This window comes from Erpetoichthys calabaricus, chromosome 1 (assembly GCF_900747795.2).
Source record: "Erpetoichthys calabaricus chromosome 1, fErpCal1.3, whole genome shotgun sequence".
NCBI classification, from domain to species: Eukaryota; Metazoa; Chordata; class Cladistia; order Polypteriformes; family Polypteridae; genus Erpetoichthys; species Erpetoichthys calabaricus.
The window spans coordinates 69,293,890-69,317,584 of NC_041394.2; the positions used below are offsets into that span (position 1 = coordinate 69,293,890).

The 23,695-nt window shown below is 35.4% G+C and overlaps 1 protein-coding gene across 6 annotated transcripts in view; it reads left to right on the forward strand.

The window, feature by feature from the left end:
- col11a2 (collagen, type XI, alpha 2) overlaps positions 1-23,695 on the forward strand; it is a 167,326-nt gene that overhangs the window by 62,873 nt on the left and 80,758 nt on the right. For 5 of the 6 annotated variants that reach the window (XM_028801342.2, XM_028801348.2, XM_028801355.2 and 2 more), the window contains 14 exons: positions 2,384-2,566; positions 4,692-4,745; positions 5,377-5,418; positions 7,632-7,694; positions 9,122-9,196; positions 9,908-9,994; positions 10,408-10,464; positions 13,994-14,047; positions 14,135-14,188; positions 14,440-14,493; positions 15,681-15,734; positions 16,791-16,844; positions 18,977-19,021; positions 22,151-22,204. In XM_028801342.2, the coding sequence (XP_028657175.2) occupies positions 2,384-2,566; positions 4,692-4,745; positions 5,377-5,418; positions 7,632-7,694; positions 9,122-9,196; positions 9,908-9,994; positions 10,408-10,464; positions 13,994-14,047; positions 14,135-14,188; positions 14,440-14,493; positions 15,681-15,734; positions 16,791-16,844; positions 18,977-19,021; positions 22,151-22,204 (930 nt within the window). The remainder of the gene's footprint in view (positions 1-2,383; positions 2,567-4,691; positions 4,746-5,376; positions 5,419-7,631; positions 7,695-9,121; positions 9,197-9,907; positions 9,995-10,407; positions 10,465-13,993; positions 14,048-14,134; positions 14,189-14,439; positions 14,494-15,680; positions 15,735-16,790; positions 16,845-18,976; positions 19,022-22,150; positions 22,205-23,695) is intronic. The other variant, XM_028801364.2, reaches the window with a different exon arrangement.

Below are 23,695 nucleotides of genomic sequence, written 5' to 3' on the forward strand. Positions count from 1 at the left end.
ACCCTTAAGCAGGTTTATAAATGCATGTACTGTATATTCTATTGATTATAAAATTAAGTCTGTTATATAACATAAATCATATTGCATGACCAAAACATTAATTTAAACATTTAAAAATCAATAAAATATTCAACTTCCTTTTCTTATGCAATATTTAAGTAATTTAAAATCCTGTAATCACTCAATGGTACTAATTTTAAGCACAACATATTTGATAATATTGTAATAGCCAAAGCCATGAGACTCATGAAAAGCTCAACCAGAAATTGGTTCTGCTTCTCAAGGGAAAGATTTCAAGCCATAAATCAAGTATTGTATAATTACAATAATTAATAATAATAATAATAATAATAATGAATGACATGAATTAAATAGTAAGATAGGATGCTCAATCACGAGGAGTTGTGAAAGCATGAAACTGACCACTGCTGTTTGTCTCTGTTTGGTTTTGTTTTTATTAATATCAACAGTCCATATTTCTGTTCACTCCTCTCATTCTTTATTTGCTTGTTCTGTTTAATGATAACAACATTCTAGGTATGAATCCCACCACCAGTCTCTGTCTGTATGTAGGGTCCATGTTCTGCCCATTTCTACATGTGTTTTCCTCTTACGTCCCAAAGATTTAAGTTTTACGTTAATTGGTGATTCCAGACTGGCCTTCTATGTGTGAATGTGAGTGTGAGTGTGGGTGTGCATATGAAGGTATTTTGCAATGGACTGTTGTCCTTCCAGTTTTAGTTCCTGCCTTTAGTTTGATGCTGCTGGGATAGTCTCTGGTCCAATGTAATTCCAAATTAGATCAGACAAGTTTGAGTATGATGTATTATGTTTAATATGGGGCACAGTCAAGGTAAACATCTTCTACAGGAGTTTCACATGAATCATTTATCTAAATGAAAAGGAACCTTGTGATTGGCTGTCCAGCTCCTTACTCCATAGGCCGCACTGCCCTAGATATTAGCAGTGAATTGAAATGTACATTAAGCACACATCTAATCTTGTTTTAGGACATATTTACATTAGTGACACTGTGTTTTGTTATATTATAGTGGTATTGCATCAACACCAGCAGTGAATTAAGGCTTCATGCCACTACAGCATGGAAATTCTGCTGATTCTCAACAGTCTACTGATGTTGAACTACTGAGAAGTATGTTTAAATGCAATAATAAGATGCTATGGAATCATAAAATGAAAGTACTGTTTGACAAAAGAAGCCATGTTATGAAAGTATTTGAATTAATATGTACAATTATCCTGAATCCAAACAATAATTAGCAAACAGTATAAATGCATCCAAGAAGTGAATTTGGCACCTCTGAACTTCAGAAAAATGTGCAATATTAGTTTAAAAATGATCAAATTTCAACTGTAATGCACCTAGTGAGGTTCAGGGAAGGAAAAAACTGATGTGTAGTTCAACAGAAAAAATAGATCACAGGGTCCCTGTCGTTCTTCTGATTCATCTGATTTACCCAAAAGTCATGAAATCTTTTAAAAAAAAGAGTAATGAACATAAGCATAAGTAGAAACCCACACATGTACAGGGTCGAAAACAGACACATTGTATGTCAAGGCTATCTCTCCAGGTTTAAAAGTAGTTTGTCACAGTATGTCAATGTCCATGTGAAGTCTCACCTTTTACCTGTTCTTTCAAGGTCTGCTCCTTATATAATAAGACTCATTTAACTTACTATCTTTTAAACATCTGCAGTGCATGTTGACAGGGTCAAGGGTCACCCTGAAAGAGTTAAGGCTGTCATACATTATTCTATCTCTATGCTCCAAGCTCATCTCCTTACTACTGTTAAAAGAAAAGAAGGAACAAGTAGGCAGAGTCATTCAGTCCACTTCCCTGGTCTAATGGGAACACTCATCTCAAACCACCAGCTGCATTATGTGATGGTACTGCTTGTAGCCCACACTAACTTTTATGGGGCAGTTCTTCTTACTTTTCTCAAATTCTATCCAGTCTGATCATTATACACATTTGCCTCTTAGGGTTCCTTTTATTCCATTCACACTGCAGTCTCTCATATCCATATTAGTTCTTCTGATTTCCCTGTCTATCATCATATTTTATATTTTAGACCCATACATCCTATTTTTCACTAAACTCCCTTCTCATATAATTTTCATTCACACTTTCACTGCTCCTGTGCTTTTTAATCCGGGCTGTGTCCAATGTCATTTGTATTTAAAGTGAATGGCTACACTGACAAACAGCAATGCTCTCAGTTCCATTGCTCTCAGCTCTCCTCACTGATTGTGCACCTCTTACTGGGGGCTGCAGTTTCCCCATGTATGGAAGGTAAGGCTGACTCCTGTGCCTCTCCTCTCTCACTCCTTCTCTTTCTCAAACCCTGGTTTGGTCTCCCAGCAAGAGGAGGAGGTGAAAACCGATGTCGTTGCACCTGCCGAGGAGCTGTTCACTGAGGAGTATGTGACAGGCGAAGTGGATCCAGGTGTCAAAGAGTATGATTACTCATACAAGGACTATGGGGAAAGGCCTGGCCCTTCTGAGATTGGCCCCGCCCTGTCTGCTGAGACCGAAGAACGAGGTGTAAGTGACGAGGGGGGGTGGGAGGACTGGGGGAGCTTCATGTGTATTGGACAGAGGCATGGCACTGCTGAACACCACTTCTGGTGGTGTTTGTCACCAACCCAGAGACTCCATGACATGTTGATATTCTGACTGGAAAAATTCAACATTAGATCAATACATTTTTATTTCTATCTGAGAACACCATTATAAAAATGAAATATTCCTACAAATGTTAGACAAGTTACATTTTAAAAATCTATGACCTGCTATTAGAATTTGAGAAGTGATTTCTTTTTAAATAACATTTATTTACTACTTTGTAATGTGATCTAGTCACAACATTAAACTAACACAATAAGAACATACTTTTGATAATATTAAAAGGGAAAACCACATAGAGAAAATGTGTAGGTGGCAATTTTTTTACACGAAGTAAGGAAATATTTTGAATATTGTACAGCTTGTTCAGTATGTGGTTGAATAGTTTGTGAAAAACAAAAGCAATGACAGTGCAAGCAATTTACAGTAGATGTTAGCAGTTAGCAGTCCAATGGCTTTTCCTGGCCCAAGTCCGTGCTTTGATTTATCTTCATCTAAGAATGCATTTGAAATACATATATAATACATAATAATCACATACGTAATCACAATCCAAACTCATCCAATAACAACAGCACAAAAGTATCAGAATTCAGCTTGTATTCCCCAGCCCTACATTACAGTATAGTCTGTGCCTTGTTGTTCTGGGAGCCATTTTGCAGTCTCCCTTGAGTAGTATGGATTGGGTTGGTGTTGTACAATATGCTGGGAATCACAAATGAACTGTAACCATGTATGCAGTCAGGGATGATAATAGTTTTTATCTCAATTTGGAAACGTCAGACTATATTAAGATAGTGTATCAGCAAACATGAAAAGAATTTGAAAGAAATGAGGACCATGTATTGCATACAACAATGCATTGAAAACATAAAATACTAAAACAAAATGGAAAGTAGCAAAAAGAACAATAGCACAGTTGCAATTCCATCAGCATCTTCAATACAGTTAGACAGTCATACTGTATATTCATTTCTCAGATCTGATGTAATCAAGGAACATCTCCATCTCCTTTAGTGTTCTTAGATGTAATAGAGAAACACACGAAACCAGGCCATCCTAGATATGTGGTTCCTACAGATGTCTGATATTAGTGGACAGTGATATAAAACTACAGTACATCTTCAAACTATAATTGTTTGTCTTGGTCGATGAAGGAAGTTTCATGGGTTTCATTAATTCCTTTTATTTAGTATATTTGCACTATATAGTACTATCTTTATAGATATGAAATGTGTCACAGTATTGGACTGTTGTGACAACAAGGGCTATTAAAATAAACAGCATGCCTGCCACTGATCCTTTAGATTGATAGTCAAACAGATCATGTCCAGCAGTGTGACAGTTAGACAGTTATTAGTCAATTATTTACTCTTATTTCAAGTGGTGTTCCTCTTGGAGTGTCCATATATTGTACTGTACTTAATCGTTAAACCATTTTAGGATGGCTATCCCCTAAACTGGTAAGCCAATGCTATGTTCTCCTTTTGTTCTATTTGATCAAATCTTATTTTATTTTGGTGGAAATATTTTAGTTGAATAATTTTCTGTACATACCTTCAGATTTTGCTTTTCTGAACAGGTTGTATTCCATTGCATTTAAGCTCCATAAGACAGTCTTTTAATAATTTGCTAATATTTTTGCTGTAAAGCTTTCTCAAAATGCTAACCAAAAGAATAATAACGAATGGCCATTTTACCCTAAAAATATATTTTTACAAATATATTTTAAATACATTTATACAAATATATTTTAAATATATTTTTACAAATATATTTTAAATCCGTAAAGCTCCACAAGGTGGTAAACACAGATTACATAAAGCTCTGTCTTCATGTAAATCTGACATACAGAAGAGTCATATTACAGCTGAGATTGATGGAGAACCAGAGAGTCCTAGTGGTTTTTATCTTTTGCTATAGAACATAATTGAACAGATGATTGTATAAAAGGAAAATAAATAAACTAGCAAATGATCTAAAATTCAAAGTATTGCCTTTATTGACTGGTCCATGTTTGTGGTTACATGTGTGTTTTCCTCAGGCCATGGTGAGAGGTGAAAAAGGAGAAAAAGGAGAGCCTGCCGTGCTCGAACCTGTAAGTGAAACACCATACACTTTGTACTACTGACTTAGCCATGGCAGAAACAATAGTGTACCACAGACAATGTGGTCCGTGTGAGCCAATCAGTCTATCAGTCAGGGTGTGCTATTAGCCAAGAAAAAATCTAAAATATTTAAAATATATCTGGTTTTGTGTGTTTTTGTACACATGCAGTTCACAGTTATCCAGAAATTACTTAGGCAGATATGTTTGAGTGACAATATTTTTGTGGTAATTACCACATAAATATATTTGTGGATAAATGAGACACTTTTTAAACTTTTATTAATTTTATCTTAGAGACACATTTTGATCAAAGCCTTGGTCCTAGTTATGTTATGGCCTAATGTATTGTTTTCCTTTTAACATAAGTAATCTAAAGTGGTGTATATTAGATACCTCAACTACCAAATCAAACGTTTGGCAACATATTTGTGCATGTACATTAATTTAATATTTTATTGTATTGTTAATAATTTATATATTTATGAATTGCTTTACTGCTGCAGCCATTGGATTCTGGTAAGAAGTACAGAATAGTATAGCACCATGGCCAATTAAACTACAATATAAAGAGAATTCTGTTTGATTTAATTGCAATTTCACACATGTTTTTGCTGCCTAGGGCATGCTAATTGAAGGACCTCCAGGGCCAGAAGGACAAGCGGTAAGTGCAATATTTTTAGTTTGAACTGCTTTGTATTTTTTACATGCCAAATTTTTTATATAGATTTTGATACAGTGTATGTTTGTATATATGTATGTTTATAAATACTATACATACTAAGCGGGTGTGCCCCCAAGATTACTGAATATCATGGCCGGCCTGTACACTGGTACTGTGAGTGCTGTGAAGAGTGGAGGCAGAACCTCTGCGTTTTTCCAAGTTGATTCTAGGGTTCATCAGGGGTGTGTTCTTACTCCTACTCTGTTCAGTGCTTGCATGGACTGGGTGTTAGGCAAGGTTGTGGGGTCCAGAGGCTGTGGGGCATCTGTTGGTGAAGAAAGATTCACGGATCTTGACTTTGCTGACGATGCTGTGATCTTCGCGGAGTCAATGGAGGCTCTGATCAGGGCACTTGAGAGACTGAGCGAGGAGTCTGAGTGTCTGGGTTTGTGAGTGTCCTGGATAAAAACCAAGATCCAGACCTTTAATGACCTCTTGTGCACAGCCATCAGCAGTGTGTCTCTCTGCAGAGAAACTATTGACCTTGTCAAGAGGTTTACTTACCTTGGCAGTGACATTGATGTCTCTGGTGACTCTTCCTGTGAAGTCAGTAGACGGATTGGGAGAGCATGGGGGGTCATGAGGTTACTGGAAAGGAATATGTGGCGCTCCCGATATCTATGCAAAAGGACAAAGGTCCAAGTCTTTAGAGTCCTGGTGCTTCCTGTCTTGCTATGTGGTTGTGAGACATGGATGCTATCCAGTGACCTGAGATGAAGACTGGACTCCTTTGGTACTGTGTCTCTTCAGAGAATTCTTGGGTACCGTTGGTTTGACTTTGTGTCAAATGAGCGGTTGCTCATGGAGTCCCAAATGAGGCACATTACCTGCATTGTGAGGAAGCGTCAGTTACGGCACTATGGCCATGTGGCGCGTTTCCCCAAGGGGGGCTGTGGAAGATAGAGGGTCATTTCCAGAGGGTTGGACTGGACCACGTGCCTACTTGGGGGGTTGCCAACCAGGATCCAAAGCTGTTCCGTTGTGTGGTGGATGTGGCAACCCGCTGTTCCAGTGCATGTTCCCCAGCCTGACCTGACCTGACCTGGTGTGTCCCCCTGGCCACCTAAGGCAGACCAACACCCCCTCGTTAGCTTACAAAAGCTGTCAGTCCACAGGTATATTACAATATGGTCAGAACTCTGGCCCTAAGATTTATTTATAGTTAAAGCAAATGGTAAAAGTATTGAATCTACTCGCTGAAGTATTGCCATCTGACTTAATAAGTGAAAGGAAAATGACTTCTCCTGCATCATCACCAGTCATGAGTTTGCTGGCAATTGAATGTTTTTACAATTTTACCATTTATAAGCGTGTGCCATTACATAGGCTTTATTTGTGGAATGTTAACACGCAACTGGACTACTTCTGTTCTTAGTAGAGTTGATTTATATAAGATATTTTGTTTGACGTATATGTGAAAATTGGTTGTACTGATGTGAGAGTATCATTGTTGCATTCTCCTAATAAAAACAAAAAAGAATTTACTCTGGCTGTTGGCCTACCTCTCCTTATCTTGGCTGGGGATTGAATTGAATTTAGTTTTGTTAAGTTTGACTTGCTTGTATGGAATGTTACTTGCTATTAATTAATTCAATAAACAAAACAAAAAAACAATGAAAAAATGATATATAGATGTATAGTATATGACGTACGATTTTGAAGAAAAATGAGCGTTACATGAAAATGTCACATGAAAACCTTGCACGAATTTGCTAATCTTTTTATATATATAGATATATATAAAAACAGACAAGACATTATGCATCAGGCGAACAGGCTTGCATCTGTCAAAAGAGCTCTGTCCTCTTCCCACATGGGTTCAAGAATGACTGCCTACAAGCTGTTAAGTACCTGTTGGGGCAGAAGGGCTGGGACCACCATGCTGCTTCTGGAAGTGACCTCAGTTGTCCTTTCATGCCTGTTCCTCAGGTTTGCAGAATGAAAGGGGACACGGAGTTAACAATCGCATTACCTTGCCTTGGGTGGGAGTTATTGTTACCTCATTATATTCTTGAAGGTGTTCACTATGCTGTTGTGTTGAACAAAATATTATTAATAAATAATAATATTAATAACAATGCATATTATTTTGCTCTCATTGCTTTTTTTTTAAATTTCAAAAGTTTATTACTATTTGCTCTTCTAAATTATAGGGTCTGCCTGGCCCTGCTGGCCCTCATGGACCTCCAGGCTCTGTAGGTGATCCCGGTGAGAGGGTACGTATGTATGCTCATTTCTTTTATTTATCATTATTTCATATAATATATGTACAAACTGTCAAGTCTATAAATTTGTGTGTATATCATTTTCCTGTTGAACTTGTTTTTCTTATGGAATTATGTGTTGCTATTCATTGTAAGCTATCATTTACTTACTGGCTATGGGCTGTAATGTCTCACACTCCTGCCATCTTAAAAAAGCACACTCACACATATATCCCATTATCTTCTCTATAAGTACATGGCCTTTATACCTTGGTCAATTTATTCTTTTCAGATACCAACACTAGACTCATTCTACACTATCAGTTTATCAGTATTCAGTGGGATGGCCCACCAATTCCTAGGAATATCATAGAGCATTTTGCTTTACTTGAATTCCTGAAGCCTCTGAGCCATTTTGGTTTAAGTGGCAGATGTCTGTGTTAGTGTTTAAGCCATCAGCTCTTTTTCAAAAGTTAGCCTGGCACACCTTTCTCCATTAGGATTTCATTCTTGCAAAGAATAATGATGGCTGCCTTCCAGCCTCTCAAGTGGGTGACTCTATTTAGTTTCCCTGTTGTGCACCCTTTAAAAACATAGGGTGTAACACATCCCGGACCATGTTTACCGATAAAAGATTTCAGAGAAGCTCTTCATTCACCTGTTTTGGTTCCTTAATTCTTTTATGCCTCAATTTGGACCCTCTTCCTGATTTATGTCCTCCAAATAGTTATGCTGGCAGCCAGGTTACCACTCTGAATATGGAGATGGGTTCATTGTTCACCTATTTTTATTGTCATAGTTCAGTGCTACCCCAACATCCTTATGATTTTAAGGTAAATCCAGAGCATAATTTTATTTTGTACATTATATTGTGCCAAGAGTAAGAATATTCAGGATGTTAAATGTATTTTCATGAGAATATTACTTATTTTTATTTTACCTCTACAACCTGGCTAATAGGATAGTGCATCAGAGCAAGCATTGCTGCCTCGTGGAGCTAGTGTCTTGGATTTGAATCCACACCTAGATTTCTCTTTGAGGAGTTTGCATGTGCCCCAACTGTCTATGTGGGCTTTTCCTCCTAGTACAGTAGTCCAGTTTCTCTCCTGCTTCCCCAAAGATATGCTAGTTAGGGAGACTCTAGACTGGCCTCATGTGAGTATGTGTTAGTAGCACCTATAATGGTCTGGAGCCATGCCCAAGGTCAATTCCTGCCAACACCTACTTTTTCTGAGATAAGCTCTGGCCCTCCATGAGCTGATATTGGATTGAAAAGTTCTGTTAAACTGGTTGATATTTTAAATATAATGCATTGTCTTTTTTTAAGAAGTACTGGTTTTCATTTTATCCTTTTTCACAACTTTGTGAGTTGAAATTGCTCTCATTATTAGCTGTCACAACTCTGCATCTCCTATAACTGATCATGTTGCTAATTTCAGGGTCCTCCTGGACGTGCAGGCTTACCTGGTGCTGATGGATTACCTGGTCCTCCTGGCAGCTCTGTCATGCTTCCTGTGAGTAAATATGACAGGTTTGAACTACATATTTCTGAGATAAATAAATAAATAATCCAAAATTTTTGGTATATGCAATTACTCATTTACCAAAACAGAAAGTACACTGGCAAAGTACAGTTTATTCTGTTGGGAAAATGTCTTTTATTGTTAACTTCATTACTATAGAAATACCTCAAATCAGCACAGAGACACTTCATTGTGTTAATGGATACAATTTGGCACAAGTGACTACAGTTTATTTTTCAAAAAATAGTCAAATTCAACTGTGATGAAGTGACATTGTATGCCTTGTCTAGCTGTTTCCCCCCTATTTTTAATATATGTGCTATCCTGTATATTTCACTTTCAAGTTTTTTGTCAATTTATTAATGTTTGGAGTGTTATGAGGTTCACAACAATTGAATTTACTTCAAACTTTCACTGCAGTAACCTATAGGTAGGCATGTCTTTAAAATGTTACCAAAATATTAAGCTATCATCGATTGCCTAGCCTGCTTAACTTAAAGAAAGGGGTTTCTTTAATTTCTGCCCCCTCTCTGCATACTTCTTTGCTGGCAGAGATGTCTTTTTATATTCCCACTTCTAATGTGTAGTATTTCTGGGCAGAAATTGGAACTCAAGCTGATGTACAGTTTACTGAAAATGGAAGAATAGTTTTACTTTTTTAATTTTATAAAAACATATCAACTAATTGCATTTTACCCACAGTTCCGTTTTGGGAACAGCGCCGGTGAGAAGGGTCCCATTGTCTCAGCGCAAGAAGCTCAAGCTCAGGCCATTCTGCAACAAGCCCGAGTAAGTGTGCTGACCCCCGTGTCAAACAGCTTTGTTTTAATGACACTCATTAGTTCAATTAAAAATACACTAAACAGTGAATTAAAAAAGTTTAATTAAAATTAGCTTTGTGTCGTGAAGATTGAGTAACTTGTCAATCACTATAAAAATAAATTAAGGTATAAATATCAATCATGCAGTATGCAAAAAGCAGAGAAATTTTATTTTCTTTGTGTGTTCTTCCTGCAACATTGCCAGGTGCTTTGACTGTCTTTTTTTGTAAGATAAAGCATTGCTTTTGTTTCAGATTAATTCTGTTCTCCTTTCCAAGGCATATTTAATATTGCATATAATAAATACTGCGGTGATATCCCTTTCTTACTATTAAATAATATTAAAGAATATGCTAAGATGAGTATTTTTGATCTCCACAGCTTGCATTAAGAGGGCCTGCTGGACCGATGGGATTCACTGGCCGTCCAGGACCAGTGGTGAGTCCTTTTATTCAATCTGCTGTGTTTAATATTTCATTTTTCTCTTGCTATAAATGATGAATCAAGTTCTTGTACCTGATGCTCATTTCACCATACAAAGACCTCAGCGCCCATATGTAAGTGAAGTTTATAATACTACTTTATGACACAGCTGTTTTTCCTGCAGTTTAAACTTCTACTGATAGTTAAGGAATTTGCTGAATAAAAGGACTGAAGTTTAATTGTCAAAAATCTGAAAAGGTAACATTTCTTAGATCCTTTGCTAGCACTAAATCAGCTCTGTGTCATATCTCATAGGTATGGTTAAAATAGGACTTCGAAACATTCCATCAATATTTATAGTATTTTGTACAAGCACATATTAACTTTCATTCAGCTCATTCTTTCTTTGTCCTGTCCACTTTTCTACACCAAGAGGATTTTCCTCACTATGACCAACTGGGTGTCTAGCTATTCTTGTCACTTTGAGGTGCATAAACAATACATCACTCTAAAAGTCACGTTTTGGTAATTGGTTTTGGTGCTTCTGAAACATATTAATCAGAGGTACCATTATCTTTCCATGCAAGATAGCAAGCATTAATTTTACCATAACTTTAAAAAACATCTAAATACTTCCTGGTGTTATGAGTGTTTACAAGATAGAAAAAGAAATAAATGTGTTTTCTTTTGCTACCACAAATCTTGGAGAACCTTAAATAGACAATTAAAAATTAAAATTTAAGTAGTGCACATATTAATTATTCTTTATGTGTTATACTGAATGTTTTTTTTAATTTAATTATACCTGACATTTGAAAATGGATTTGTCACTATCAAATTGTCAATGGCAAGTCTTCTTGAGGAGTGCCATCCTGGCAATGGATAATATAGAGCAGAGCAGGCATTTATATTCCTATTAACAATGTCAAGCTCTTCCTGATTACAAGTAAGCAAAATGGCACCTTTTATTGGCTAACTAGAAACATTACAATATGCAAGCTTTTGAGGCAACTCAGGCCCCTTCTTCAGACAAGATGTAATCAGTCTTGAACTGAAGAAGGGGCCTGAGTTGCCTCAAAAGCTTGCATATTGTAATGTTTCTAGTTAGCCAATAAAAGGTGAAATTTTACTTAACTTCTCACCACATTCATAATGGGTAACATGGTACAGCACCCTAGTACTACAAGATCTTCTTGTAAAATGTGGAGATCTTTCCAGGTGACATGAAAGATATAAACCCTCCATCACTTCCATGGTTTCTTCCTGAGTGTACTCTCAGTGGGTTGTACCTCCACTTAGTGATCAAACTCAACAGATACCCAAACCATTGCAGCTGTTTGTTTTATCTTGATCTAAACAGACATCAGTTGTAGTCCAAAGCTCTCTTAGATAATCAAAATCCTTACGGTCTAACAGAGAGTTGGCTCAGCAACTCTACTTTTACATGCAGTCCTACTTAAAGCTTCTGACCATAGCTGAGGATGGAGATGTATGGTAAAATAAGAGACACATCAGAGTACATAACTTCTGTTTCACCATCACTGTCTAAGGCAACAATAATAGCCCTTCCACAACCAAAGACGATTCAACTGCATAACCTCTACCTTCACCTGTGAACAAGACCTGGAGGTACTCCTCCATTACAGGCAGCTTTTATATGCCAATAAGAACAAGTCAGTCATTTTTGTGAGAGAGCCATGACTCCAGGCAGTAAGGCACTCCAGGACATTTTGGAAACTGCAGTTGGATGAGAACAACAGTCCTAGTATGTCAGCCCGGAGAGTATGATCTTACCTTCCACTATCGAGTCATTTTCTTAATTTCCAGAGATGTTCCTTTGAGGTCTATGGCTTTTATATGACTTGGTTAATAAAATAATGTTAGGCATAGAAATGGACCTTGTCTCACCAGGTATGTCTGGTTTTCAAAAGTCACTTCAATGCCATTTGAAACTTGTTATCTATGCTCCCACACACATATTTTCACATCAGTCACAGCTTTAGTTGCATTATGGTGCATCTCATTACTCATCTCATCTTCCTCCTTTAACTTGTTGGCTCCACAAAACATTGGTGTTCACCAGTGGGAAGATTATGGCATGCGATTCAAGGAACAACCTTTTGACTTAGCCTCTTGTAGTTGAATCCACTGCTGAGGTTTTAATTAGAGAGTGTCCAAACCTTATGTCAGGTGAACTTTTCTTGAACTGAGTAATCTTCTACAATTTTTCAGGACACCCTCCGTGCCTTTTTGGATTTTTCCAGATTTCTCCAGCAAAAAACTATAGATATTGGTGCTAGCTAAGTAGTGATCAGCACAAGACAATTCTGCATAGGGTTTAGGTTGGATGAGAATGATGCTATAGACAATCTTATAATTAACCCATTCTGATTCAGTCACACTTCTACACATGTTTTTCACGCCCTAAAGTCTCACAATATGACTAAAAAGAGTCAATAGGCCCTTTTCACAACTGACACAACTCCCTGTAAAATGGTGAAGTACTTTGGGTAATTGTTTGATGCAGAGCAAAACAAAAAACACCAAAAACAAAAACCCTTAACCCTTTCTTACAACTCATTATGTGTGACTTCTCCCTCAAATCCCTACATTTTCTGTCATATGAGGGTTACAAAGATAAAGAGAATCCACCATTGAGAATGCTGATCCCAGAGTAATTACCACCTATAGAGATATATCTCAGCTATATCTAGTTAGTACTTTTCAGTCACCTGCATGAACACTCCACATCCCAAGCATTAGTTTCTATTGACAAAGATTAATTTGTTTAAATCTATCCTGTGCATGCTTATCACTCAGATGACATTAATCCTGATGCATACTCTTTACTTTCATGACCAAGGTTGAGCAAAGTAGCTGCTCCACAGCAGGTTACCAGGGAGAAATCAAGAATGGAAAGTGGCTACTAACCGCCAATCAGCATAATTGCCAAACTTATATTTCAGACAGATCACTAACAGACATTTTAACAGTATGAACAGACAGCCCAGATCAGGCTGATCTTCAGTCTGAATTTAATCTCTGAGACTAGCATGCTATCCCTTAAACTAGCCAGCAGATCATGACGTTTGGGGACATTACAGTTAAATGCTTTATTTCCTTCTGTATGAAATTATCCATCCATCCATTCATTTTCCTAACCTGTTTATCTAGAGCAGGGTTGCAGAGCAGCTGTAGTCTAACCCAGCAGTCATCTGGCACAACACTGGAACCATCACTGGACAGGGTGCCAATCCATCTCACACACTAGGGTCAATTTACCCACATCAATTCACCTAGCCTGCATGTCTTTGGATTGTGGATGTATTCACAACTTTATCAAAGAAAATAAGCATTTATGAATATTTATGGTGATATAAAATAGGTAAACTGCATATTTGTAGATCAAAGTTTATCTAGTAAAATTAAATTTCTTTAAGTAGTGAGATTTCAGAATCATTAGTTTCATTATTGTCATCTTCCTAAAAATATTACCTTGAAACATGTAATGAATAAAATTATTTTCCTACTGCTTTTTTTTTAGGGAACACCCGGCAGCACAGGTCTGAAGGGTGAGTCTGGAGACCCTGGACCTCAGGTAACTACTTAGTTTAATAATTATTTCAAATTTACATGAATTTTAAAATATTCTTTGTGGAAAATAATCTAACTTCTTTCATTTTAGGGTCCACGTGGTCCTCAGGGCCTTTCAGGTCCTCCTGGCAAAGCAGGTAGAAGGGTGAGTAGAAAGCATCATTTTGGGTGACGTTTCCCATTTGAATTACTCACTTAGTTCTAATTCATCTCTTTATTTTAAAAAATATTTAGCCAAAATACTGCTTTCATTAAATACTGTTATATGATATGATACTGTAGTTAGAATCACCTAGTGCTTATAGGATATGTTGACCCAAGATGAACGTAATTTATATGGTATAAAATCGAATCTTCAACATATCTCCCAAAATGTTATTACTTTATTTTCTGTAGGGACGTGCTGGAGCAGATGGGGCACGCGGCATGCCTGGGGAGTCAGGATCCAAGGTAAAAAAACCTCATTCATAAAAGAATTAAATCACAGATTAAGGGAAAGCTGCTTATCTTGTATTTTGAATGATAATCAAACAAACCTTTAAAAAAAATCAAATTACAAATAAAAAGTACAGAACAGACTTGATTTCATATTTTCACAGCTAGGAAAATATAGTTGGCTAAGCAACTTACTCTGGGTCACAAAATAAGTGTGGGGTAGGAAATAAACTTCACTGTTGTGGCTTTCAGTTAAACGTTCCATTCTCAAATAGGTAGACTGTCTACCTACTGTAAATTCTTACTATATGCCTACCTACTGTTATCTGGTTTGAATATTTGCTAAAGTAAATTAATAAGGTATATCAATACTGTTGATAATTCCTTCAGTGGCTTTGCTTTTTGTATCTCATCCCATATTTTTCATGTTGGGCATCACATTTTTTATCATATAGTCTTTGCTTAATTTGTTCTTCTTTTAATATACTTAGCAAAAAGCATCTGAAATTGTTTGTCTCATTATAGATGAAAAAAATCTTATTTATTTGGGTAATATCTGTCACTAGACATCAGTATTACAGTTACAATACTGTTGTAATTATCTGTTAGGTTTTTTCCAACAATTAAGATTAATTTACTAATAAACATGCTTTTTTGTATGATTTTGCTCAGTTTTTGTCTACCTCAAATTGTCTTCAGGAACTGAATAACCAAAATAAAGTCATTCCCCTTTTTAAGATTGTTTTAAGCAACTCAAGTGAAAAAAGCACGTTGTCATAATGCGATGTTTATTCTAAGAAACTACAATTAAACTTCCTAGAAGGCATCACTGCAAACTGTGCAGTTTTGTTTAATTTACTACTTTTGGAATATTCAATAAATAATTGATCACAGAACACCTAAGAACTCCCAGGCACAACTTTGCATGCTTTTTGTAACCACTATGTACACTATATAACAGAACAGAGGGTCAGATAAATTGTTATTGCTACAATGTTATTACAAAGTATTTCTCACAATTATAACTTATTTTCTTTTACTTTCATTCATAACCTCCATAGCATCTGTTCATCCATCACCTTGCCTATAGTTTAACGTTCATTCAATTTTCATTCTGTTTCACTGAGAGGATCATATTTAGTGTGTGTTTCTTTATCTTTTACTACCTCTGAACTTGTTTTACTGTTCATTGTCCCATACAGGGCGACCGAGGCTTTGATGGTTTGCCTGGACTGCCTGGTGACAAAGGACACAGAGTAAGTACTTCAACACTTGTTTAATTTATTAGGAAATCTTTAATATTATGAATGTACAATCAATTCTGTATGGTTTTGTAACCATTTTATAAAGGCTAATGATAAGAAATCATATAATCAAACTGATATTTTTTAGTTTGCTTGGCCACTCTCCAAATTTTTTTGTGCAACTGTCAAGCTAAAGTTCAATGGTTTGGGCTCCAGTTTGTTATCATGAGCACTTGAACTGCTAGCTGATCTGCTGCTAATGTATGCAATGGTATTAAAAACTATAGCCTGCTACACCTGGAGAGTCTGTGTAAGGGAAATTATTTTTTATGTAATGTTTTGTAGTTTTATATACAGTACATTCATATATCAATTTTACATATATATATATTCAATTAAATAAATACATTTTAAGAACAAAGGATCTCCATCAGCCTTTCCCAAAGGTCGTGCAGGCCTCAGCTTCATGTCTGTCTCTAATGGATCTGCTGAGTGAATAAATAAATAAACATATTAAATTTTTTGCAGACGTTATTTAAGTTATTTAAAAGATATACACAACATTTGACAATGGCCATTCCCTAACACATTATCTTTCCTCGCCTCAAACTTTGGTCTCTCTGAATTTGTTAATCATTTCAACACCCGGTAATTAATACAGATGCTGTGCTTAATGTTATGCTAGTGTGGATTACTGTCTCAAAATTAATTAATTTCAATAAAAAAATTTAACAAAATTTAATGGAAATATTTTTGTTAATCAAAATGTGTAGTTATCATCTTTCCATGAATCCAAGGCAACAATTTGACTGGGAATTTAAACCTGGGTCCATCAAATTGTGACAGAGTGTAGTAGTAACTAGTATTTCTAAGTTTTCTTTATAATTATAAGTATTTTAGGCAAGTGTAATAAAACCTGGATAACTCATTTTCAGAAAATGACAAAATAACAGCTGTATGATATTATTGTTGCTTGCTTTGCATTTAAATGCAGAAATAGTTACAGATTTTGTATATCTCTTAACTATAACTAGTAAAATCTTTCATTTCTGTGTTTGTTTGCTGTAGGGAGAACCTGGAGCATCAGGACCACCTGGAGGTCCTGGAGAGGATGGAGAAAGGGTGAGTTTAGACTTCAGGAAATATATTTGTTAAGAAGTTCTTTTGTTATCATCTAGAATGAATTTTAAGCACCTACTGTATCTCATATAACTGAATTAATACCTACATTAATCACTCGGTCTGTCTAGTGCCTTCATTATGAGTAATATCAGAATTATGAAAATGACAGACCAATCATTCAATCAACCAAACTGGTACTTATGATAATATGAAAGATCAAATTAATCAATCAGTAATCCAAACATAGGCATGAAATATACAGAAGGATAGCTTTTTCACTACATAAAAATATATAGAAATGAACAAATAAGCATTATAAAGATGACAATGTCAAAAATCGTGTAAAGCAGTAAATTACTCCTGTTTTAGATGCCCATTTTCAATCAGCAAGCATTTTTAAGCTTTGTAGTTTCTTTCATGAAAAAGAGGTGTTGGGTGACTAATAAAAGCCAAATCAGTTTGTCTGATTTTTGATAAAACAATAAATTTGAAAACATGCCTCTTCACTCTGTTTTACTCTCTTGAATAGATTAGAAGCAGCATGCATACTAAACAGTGATAACCTGCCATCTCCTCTTGGGAAATTTCCCCACACTGCCATGACATCTGAGAAATTATCCTATGACATGAACGTGTTGTATACAGAAGCAGCTCTGCTTTTGAAAGTCTTCACTATTGTAGAATATGCTTTGACTAGCAGTGGACTGTCTTGGACTGGCACTTCTTTGGGTTTGAACACCATACAGTAAGATTTGCACGTGAAGATAATATAAACAGCAGGCCAACCTGGGCAATATTCTTAAATAGTTCTCTGGCAGAACAGCGGATGCCATGGCCACTGACTTGTCATAAGCTTTAAAGTGGCAAAAAAAAAATTATAGGCTACAGCATAAACAATAATCAAATAATAACAAAAGCATCAATAATAATAAAAACAATCCTTAACCAGGCATAGCACAGGTGACACAAACACGGCAAACTAAAATGAAACAGCAACAGGACTGCAAACGTAGGCTTTGAATGCATTGCTAAAGACTGATTTAATTCAAAGTATAAGCATTCTCTAATGGACGCACATTAAAACTTGTGTTGAAACTCCGCTAATATTGATCTCCATTGTGACTTGACTGACTACACTCTTCACTTTTGCTTCTGCAACACTAAAAAAAAAATTCTCCAAAGTTGGTCATTTACTGGTAGAAATGTAGATTTGAATACAGGAAGCAGTAATCATGGGTAAATGTTTGTAGATAATCATTATACTTTAATTTCATTGAATTGTGTGATGATATTAAGGAATCTAAAGGCTTTGCAGCGGTAATTTCAATTAAGTTGTGGGTGTTATAAAATGGTGGATATTTATCACAATTTCTGATCAAAAGTAAGAATAAACTGAAGATGCAGTGCAGGGGCTGTAGTTGGGTTGATAAGGGCTGGTTGGTCTTGTTGATTTTCCTTCAGAGGTATAAATGTTAAATTACAAAGAGAAATGTCCTTTCAAGATAGGTGTATCCTGTTGTTCCCACCTCTGGAGATGTTGCTTTTCCTCTCCATAACAGTGCATTCATCCCATATTCTCTGGATGGACTGCATAGGTTCAAGGATATGTATGATACCTCTGGTTACTTAGCTTGTTTTGGGGAAAAATCACACACATACCATATTAAAAAAGTTTGAGGACCAGACATTCTACCACATCCTCTGAACTGCTTTACTCCCTAGAATCATGATGGGACTCCAACATCAAGGAGTGCAATACCCTCACGGGTCATCTTCACTGCCTGTGATTGCCAGCCTTCTTCACAAAGATACAGTTACACTGGCTGAAAGACAAATGCTATATTTACTTTAAAATACATATCATTAGAAACTACTATTAAAATTTAGTTTATATGTACATTTAAATAGCAAATGAAAACTCTGTTTTTTAGAAAACTGTTGGATGCATCTGAAAGTGAAATCCTGCCTTATGCAGACTGGATGCAGTATATTTAACACCATTGTAAAAAAAAATCTTAATTATTCAGTAATGTAATTTTACTGGGATTATAGATAACATCATATTGATCATTTTGCCTCATTAAGAGCATGCACATTTTTATTTGTTTTAATTTTTCTTTTTTCTGTTACAGGGGGATGATGGAGAAGTTGGACCCAGAGGACTTCCAGGTGAACCAGTGAGTCTGCCACATACTGACTTATGCCTGATTATGCATTTCCACCTTTACTGCATCATTTAAAAAATATGCAAATTAATGCTGAAAATTAAAGAATATGAGTTGTAGAATACCGGAAATAACCACAGATGAGATCCCAGTCCATTACATGGAAAATCCTTCCTCATTTATATTAAGCTTTTCCTGTTTCTATGTTGTTTATTTTTCTGAATTTTGTTGCTATTTGTGTTTTTAATTTTTTTATTTTTATCTTCATGATGTCATTATGTCATCATTTTATGTATTTGTTTTTTCATAGAAACATGATTTTAGGTTTCTAGATTTCATGTGTACCACCATTTTGTATGTCTGGTCACTATGATTGGTGCTGCATGGTTGTTAGGCACATGATGTATGTGACATGTGACTGCTGACATCAAGGCAGCCATGTCACATTAAGCAAACATCAGAGCTTTATTATTTTTAAAGTGAGGAAAAAATGGAACAACAGGATAAAAAAACTGCAACATCAAAAAGAGAATAAAGTCCCCATCCCACTGGCACCCTCTTATCGTGATGACTCATGAAAGACAAGCACTCAAATAGTTTTATAAGCTCATGATTTTAATTCATGTAACTATAGGTTAGTATAAATCTAGATTATAAATAAATATAGATTTATTGAAAGTCTGTGTGACACAACTTTGCTTTCAACATGACTATCCTTTAGCTACATCCCTTAAAGGAACATTCTACACAAAAATAATATATTTTTTAATGTTTCTTACTTGAATATAGTTAGTAGTGATGGCCAAGATAAATGTATAATCTCTTGCTTTTATGCAGAACTGAGATAACAAAGTTTCTTATACAACAAAGGTCTATGGTGACCAATGCAGGACAACAGCAAATGGTATCAAAAAGTCCATGAAAAAATCTAATATTACGTGTGTCACAAAATCCACATGTCAAGTAATCCAGTCGTTTGACCAACACTTACAATAAGGTTGTTAAACAAACCACTTCCAAAAGATGCTTATGTGAATCAAGATAGAACATGCTCAAATGCAAATGGGTATCTGAACTGAAGACCTGCCTCCCCACCTCATACATTAGTAGGGAGTTCAGCCCAGTAATACACTTTACGCAATATCAACAAAAATCGTGCAATTAGAGACATGTAAAACTAAAGATTAAATGTTAAAGAAAAGTGAGTGAAAACATTTTCAGGAGTAGAATATGAATCATACTTTTTATTTCGGAGATACTTCAACAAGTAGGAGGTCAAATCAACTGTGCTGTTTCCCAAGGTCTTATGAATATAAATGTAACAATGAAAGGTGAATCAACAGTTCAAATGCCTGTTTGCACCTGAGTCCATTTCACTTTTGTTCATGTGAACATTTTGTGGAGGTGGTTTATCTAGCATATGACTGGATGACTTTGCATATGGATCATGTGACAATATGAGTAATATGAGTTTGTTTTCATGGGCATTTTTGAAATTGTTTGCTGTTGTCCACTATACACCCCTATTACGTCAGAATCTTTGTTATCTTCGTTCTGCATGGGATTAAAATTTTTCTCACCCATCACTACAAATGGGGTAAGAAATATATAAACAATCATTTTTGGGTGGAGTACTCCTTTAAAAAGGAGTTAGCACATTTTTCCAGCACAATAAATTAGAAAAGTCTAATTGAACTGAATTTATATGTCCAGTTCAAACATTCTCATTTGTTCACAGCTCAAACACAAATTCCAGGATCTGTGTGACAGTAATGCTAACCACTTACACCACTGTATAGACATTTTAGGCCATACTATTTTGAATTAAATTTTATTTTTACATTAATATTTTAATATTATGTTTAAAAGTTAAATAGTAACATTTCAGTTTAGATACTACAAAAATGTATCCATTAATCATTTACTCATATCACAAGACCTTAACAAACGCTTCTTTGGGTCTTCAAAACATTTATAAAACATCAGCAGATACTGTAGGTTATTCTTCTCTGTGCAGTACAGCATATTGGCATGATGATAAAATTATTTGTTATTCTGAAGGATTTACAGATCTTATACTTAATATGTAATATCAAGAGAAATGTATCTCAGTTAAGCCATCTCAGACCACTCCAAAGTGTAATGGTGCACAAACTCAGCTCTTGTCAACCTCTCATGATGGCTTCTCCCATGAAAGAAATTGAATGTAATGGAATAACTCACCCAAAGATTATATATTTTTTAATATGTTACAAATTGTTATGGAGAATGGATGTAATAGCAAAAGCAAACAATATCAAAAACTTTCATGAAAAAGAATCTTAGGTCATTTGTGTAGCATAATCTATATTTCAAGTCATCTAATCGTAGGCTCACTACGTGCAAAATTCATGTGTTTTGAAGTCAGGGCTCTTGACCAATGAATGAGGAAAAAAGGAAGGTCTTCAATTCAAAAGCACAATAGCATGTGAAGGGGCTTCCTGTTTATGGACTAATTTAATTTTTCAAATATACATAAATAACAATATTTTACAAAAAATAAATGTGTTTTGTACATTGTGATTATATGTATGGATGACATGACATGTGGATTATGTGACAAAAGTAATGTGAGCTTTTTTAGTGACTGTTTTGATAATGTTTGCTGTTGTCCAGGATTAGTCGCCATAGGCTACCATTCTATCAGAAATATTGTTATGTCCGTTCTCCACAAAAGCATAAAATGAAAAAAATTTCTAGGTCATTACTAAAGATTACATGTGGTAAGTAATAAATAAGACAATATCATTTTTGGGTGGAATATTCCTTTAAACACATCTGTGAGTTTGCTATATGAAATTCGCAAACCAAATTAATTGTACAATGTAATAAAGTAATTAATAATCTCCTATATAAAAGATATGAAGAAATTAATGGCAAAATTACCATTTTAGGTTTTTACAGTAGGAAATGGTGATGGCTTAGAGTGCCTGAACACTGGAAATCATTTGTGTGTATTTTTATATTCATTTTAAACTGAAATTTAAACTTCCACTGCTTGAAAATCTTCATTATTCTCACAGTACAGTTGGAATATAATTTCTATACACTATACTATTACTATTATTATTGATTGCTAATTCTGTTCTTTTGCATGGATAGGGTCCCCGTGGTTTGTTGGGGCCTAAAGGACCTCCCGGCATCCCTGGACCACCTGTGAGTATGAATCATTTATTACATGAGAAATGGTACTCAAATCAATTTAGATATCTATTGTAATATTTGTTTTCTGAAGCAAAGCATTTTTATATTGCAAAGTTGTTACAATTTATCTTCTTTGCTTCAATAAGTTGCTAATATTCATCACTATATAACATTCACATGTTTTAAAAATACATTTTTTAAAGTTTGTTTTATTGGGACAAAGAAGAGAATTTTTCTCCCTGTATATATAAGAGATATGGAACCAGCTTTTACATTTTACACAGTTTACTCACATAGATCAAAGTTAGTACACAAGAACATAATAAATTTGACAAACGAGAGGTTCTCATTCAGTCCATCAGGCTAATAGTTAAGCTGTCTCAATATCACATCCAGATACATCTTAAAGGTTGCCAATGTTTCTGCTTTAACTGCATGTCTTAGTAGATTGTTCCAGATTCCCATAACTCTTTGCATAAAGAAGTGCTTCATAGCTTCATTCCTAAATGGACATTCCCTTAATCTCCTCTGGTGTCCTCAAGTATGTCATTGAGATTCTGCTGGATCTATTTTACCAATGCCTTTAAGAATTTTGAAAACCTGTGTTAGGTCCTCACAAATTCTCCTCAGCTCAGGACTGAACAGTTTGAATTCTCTGAGTATGTCAGGGTACAAAATGTCTCCTCTGCACAGATTCATGTGCTTCTATGTGTTTCTTGTAACTTGGTGACCAAGATGCAGTCTCTCTAGTGTGTTAGTCAACATAAACATCTAAATCCTTTTTTGAGGTGACTCCTCCAAGACAGTGTTTTCCATCTTTTATATATGCTTGATGTTCCTTTTGCCCATGTGTATCACTTTGTGCTTAGTAGCTGTTTACACGATGTTGACATTATTCCTTGATCATCCATAAGCACAGACAGAGCTGACTGTTTGTTTCTTTCACCTTCTAACCTGGCAGCTGACAGCAGGCCCTCCAGTAATATGATTAAATGAAAAAGCTCACCATTTCCATGCATGTTGATTGCTATTTAGATATAAGACAATTTTAAATTTGTGAACAGTGCTGGCAAATTGTAATTATTTAATCTATCCAGCAGTAACATGTTTAGAAAGTAGAACAGAGTTATCGTAAATGATACAAATGTCGGCCACAGAACATTCTACTGGGTGTGTATTTTGGTCAACTGATAAAGCTCTTTCTTTTTATATTTTTCCTTGATTATACTTATTCCTTTAGATACAACATGAGTGTTTAACAGATAGACTACAGTAGTGACATTTTTATTTATTATTCTTGCAGCTGCTTAAGTTTGTCCACACTGCCATGTCCTTGTTAAAACAGCTCTAAAAAGCTTTTTTTATGATTACTCCTCTCTGGAGCTTTGCTAATAAGTGGTACAATCACTTCATAGGCTCATTGGTACTCAAAAGTATGACTTCAAAACAGTGAAGCAATCAGGGTTTTTTTTTAATAATAAGTTTCCACAACATGAACAAATT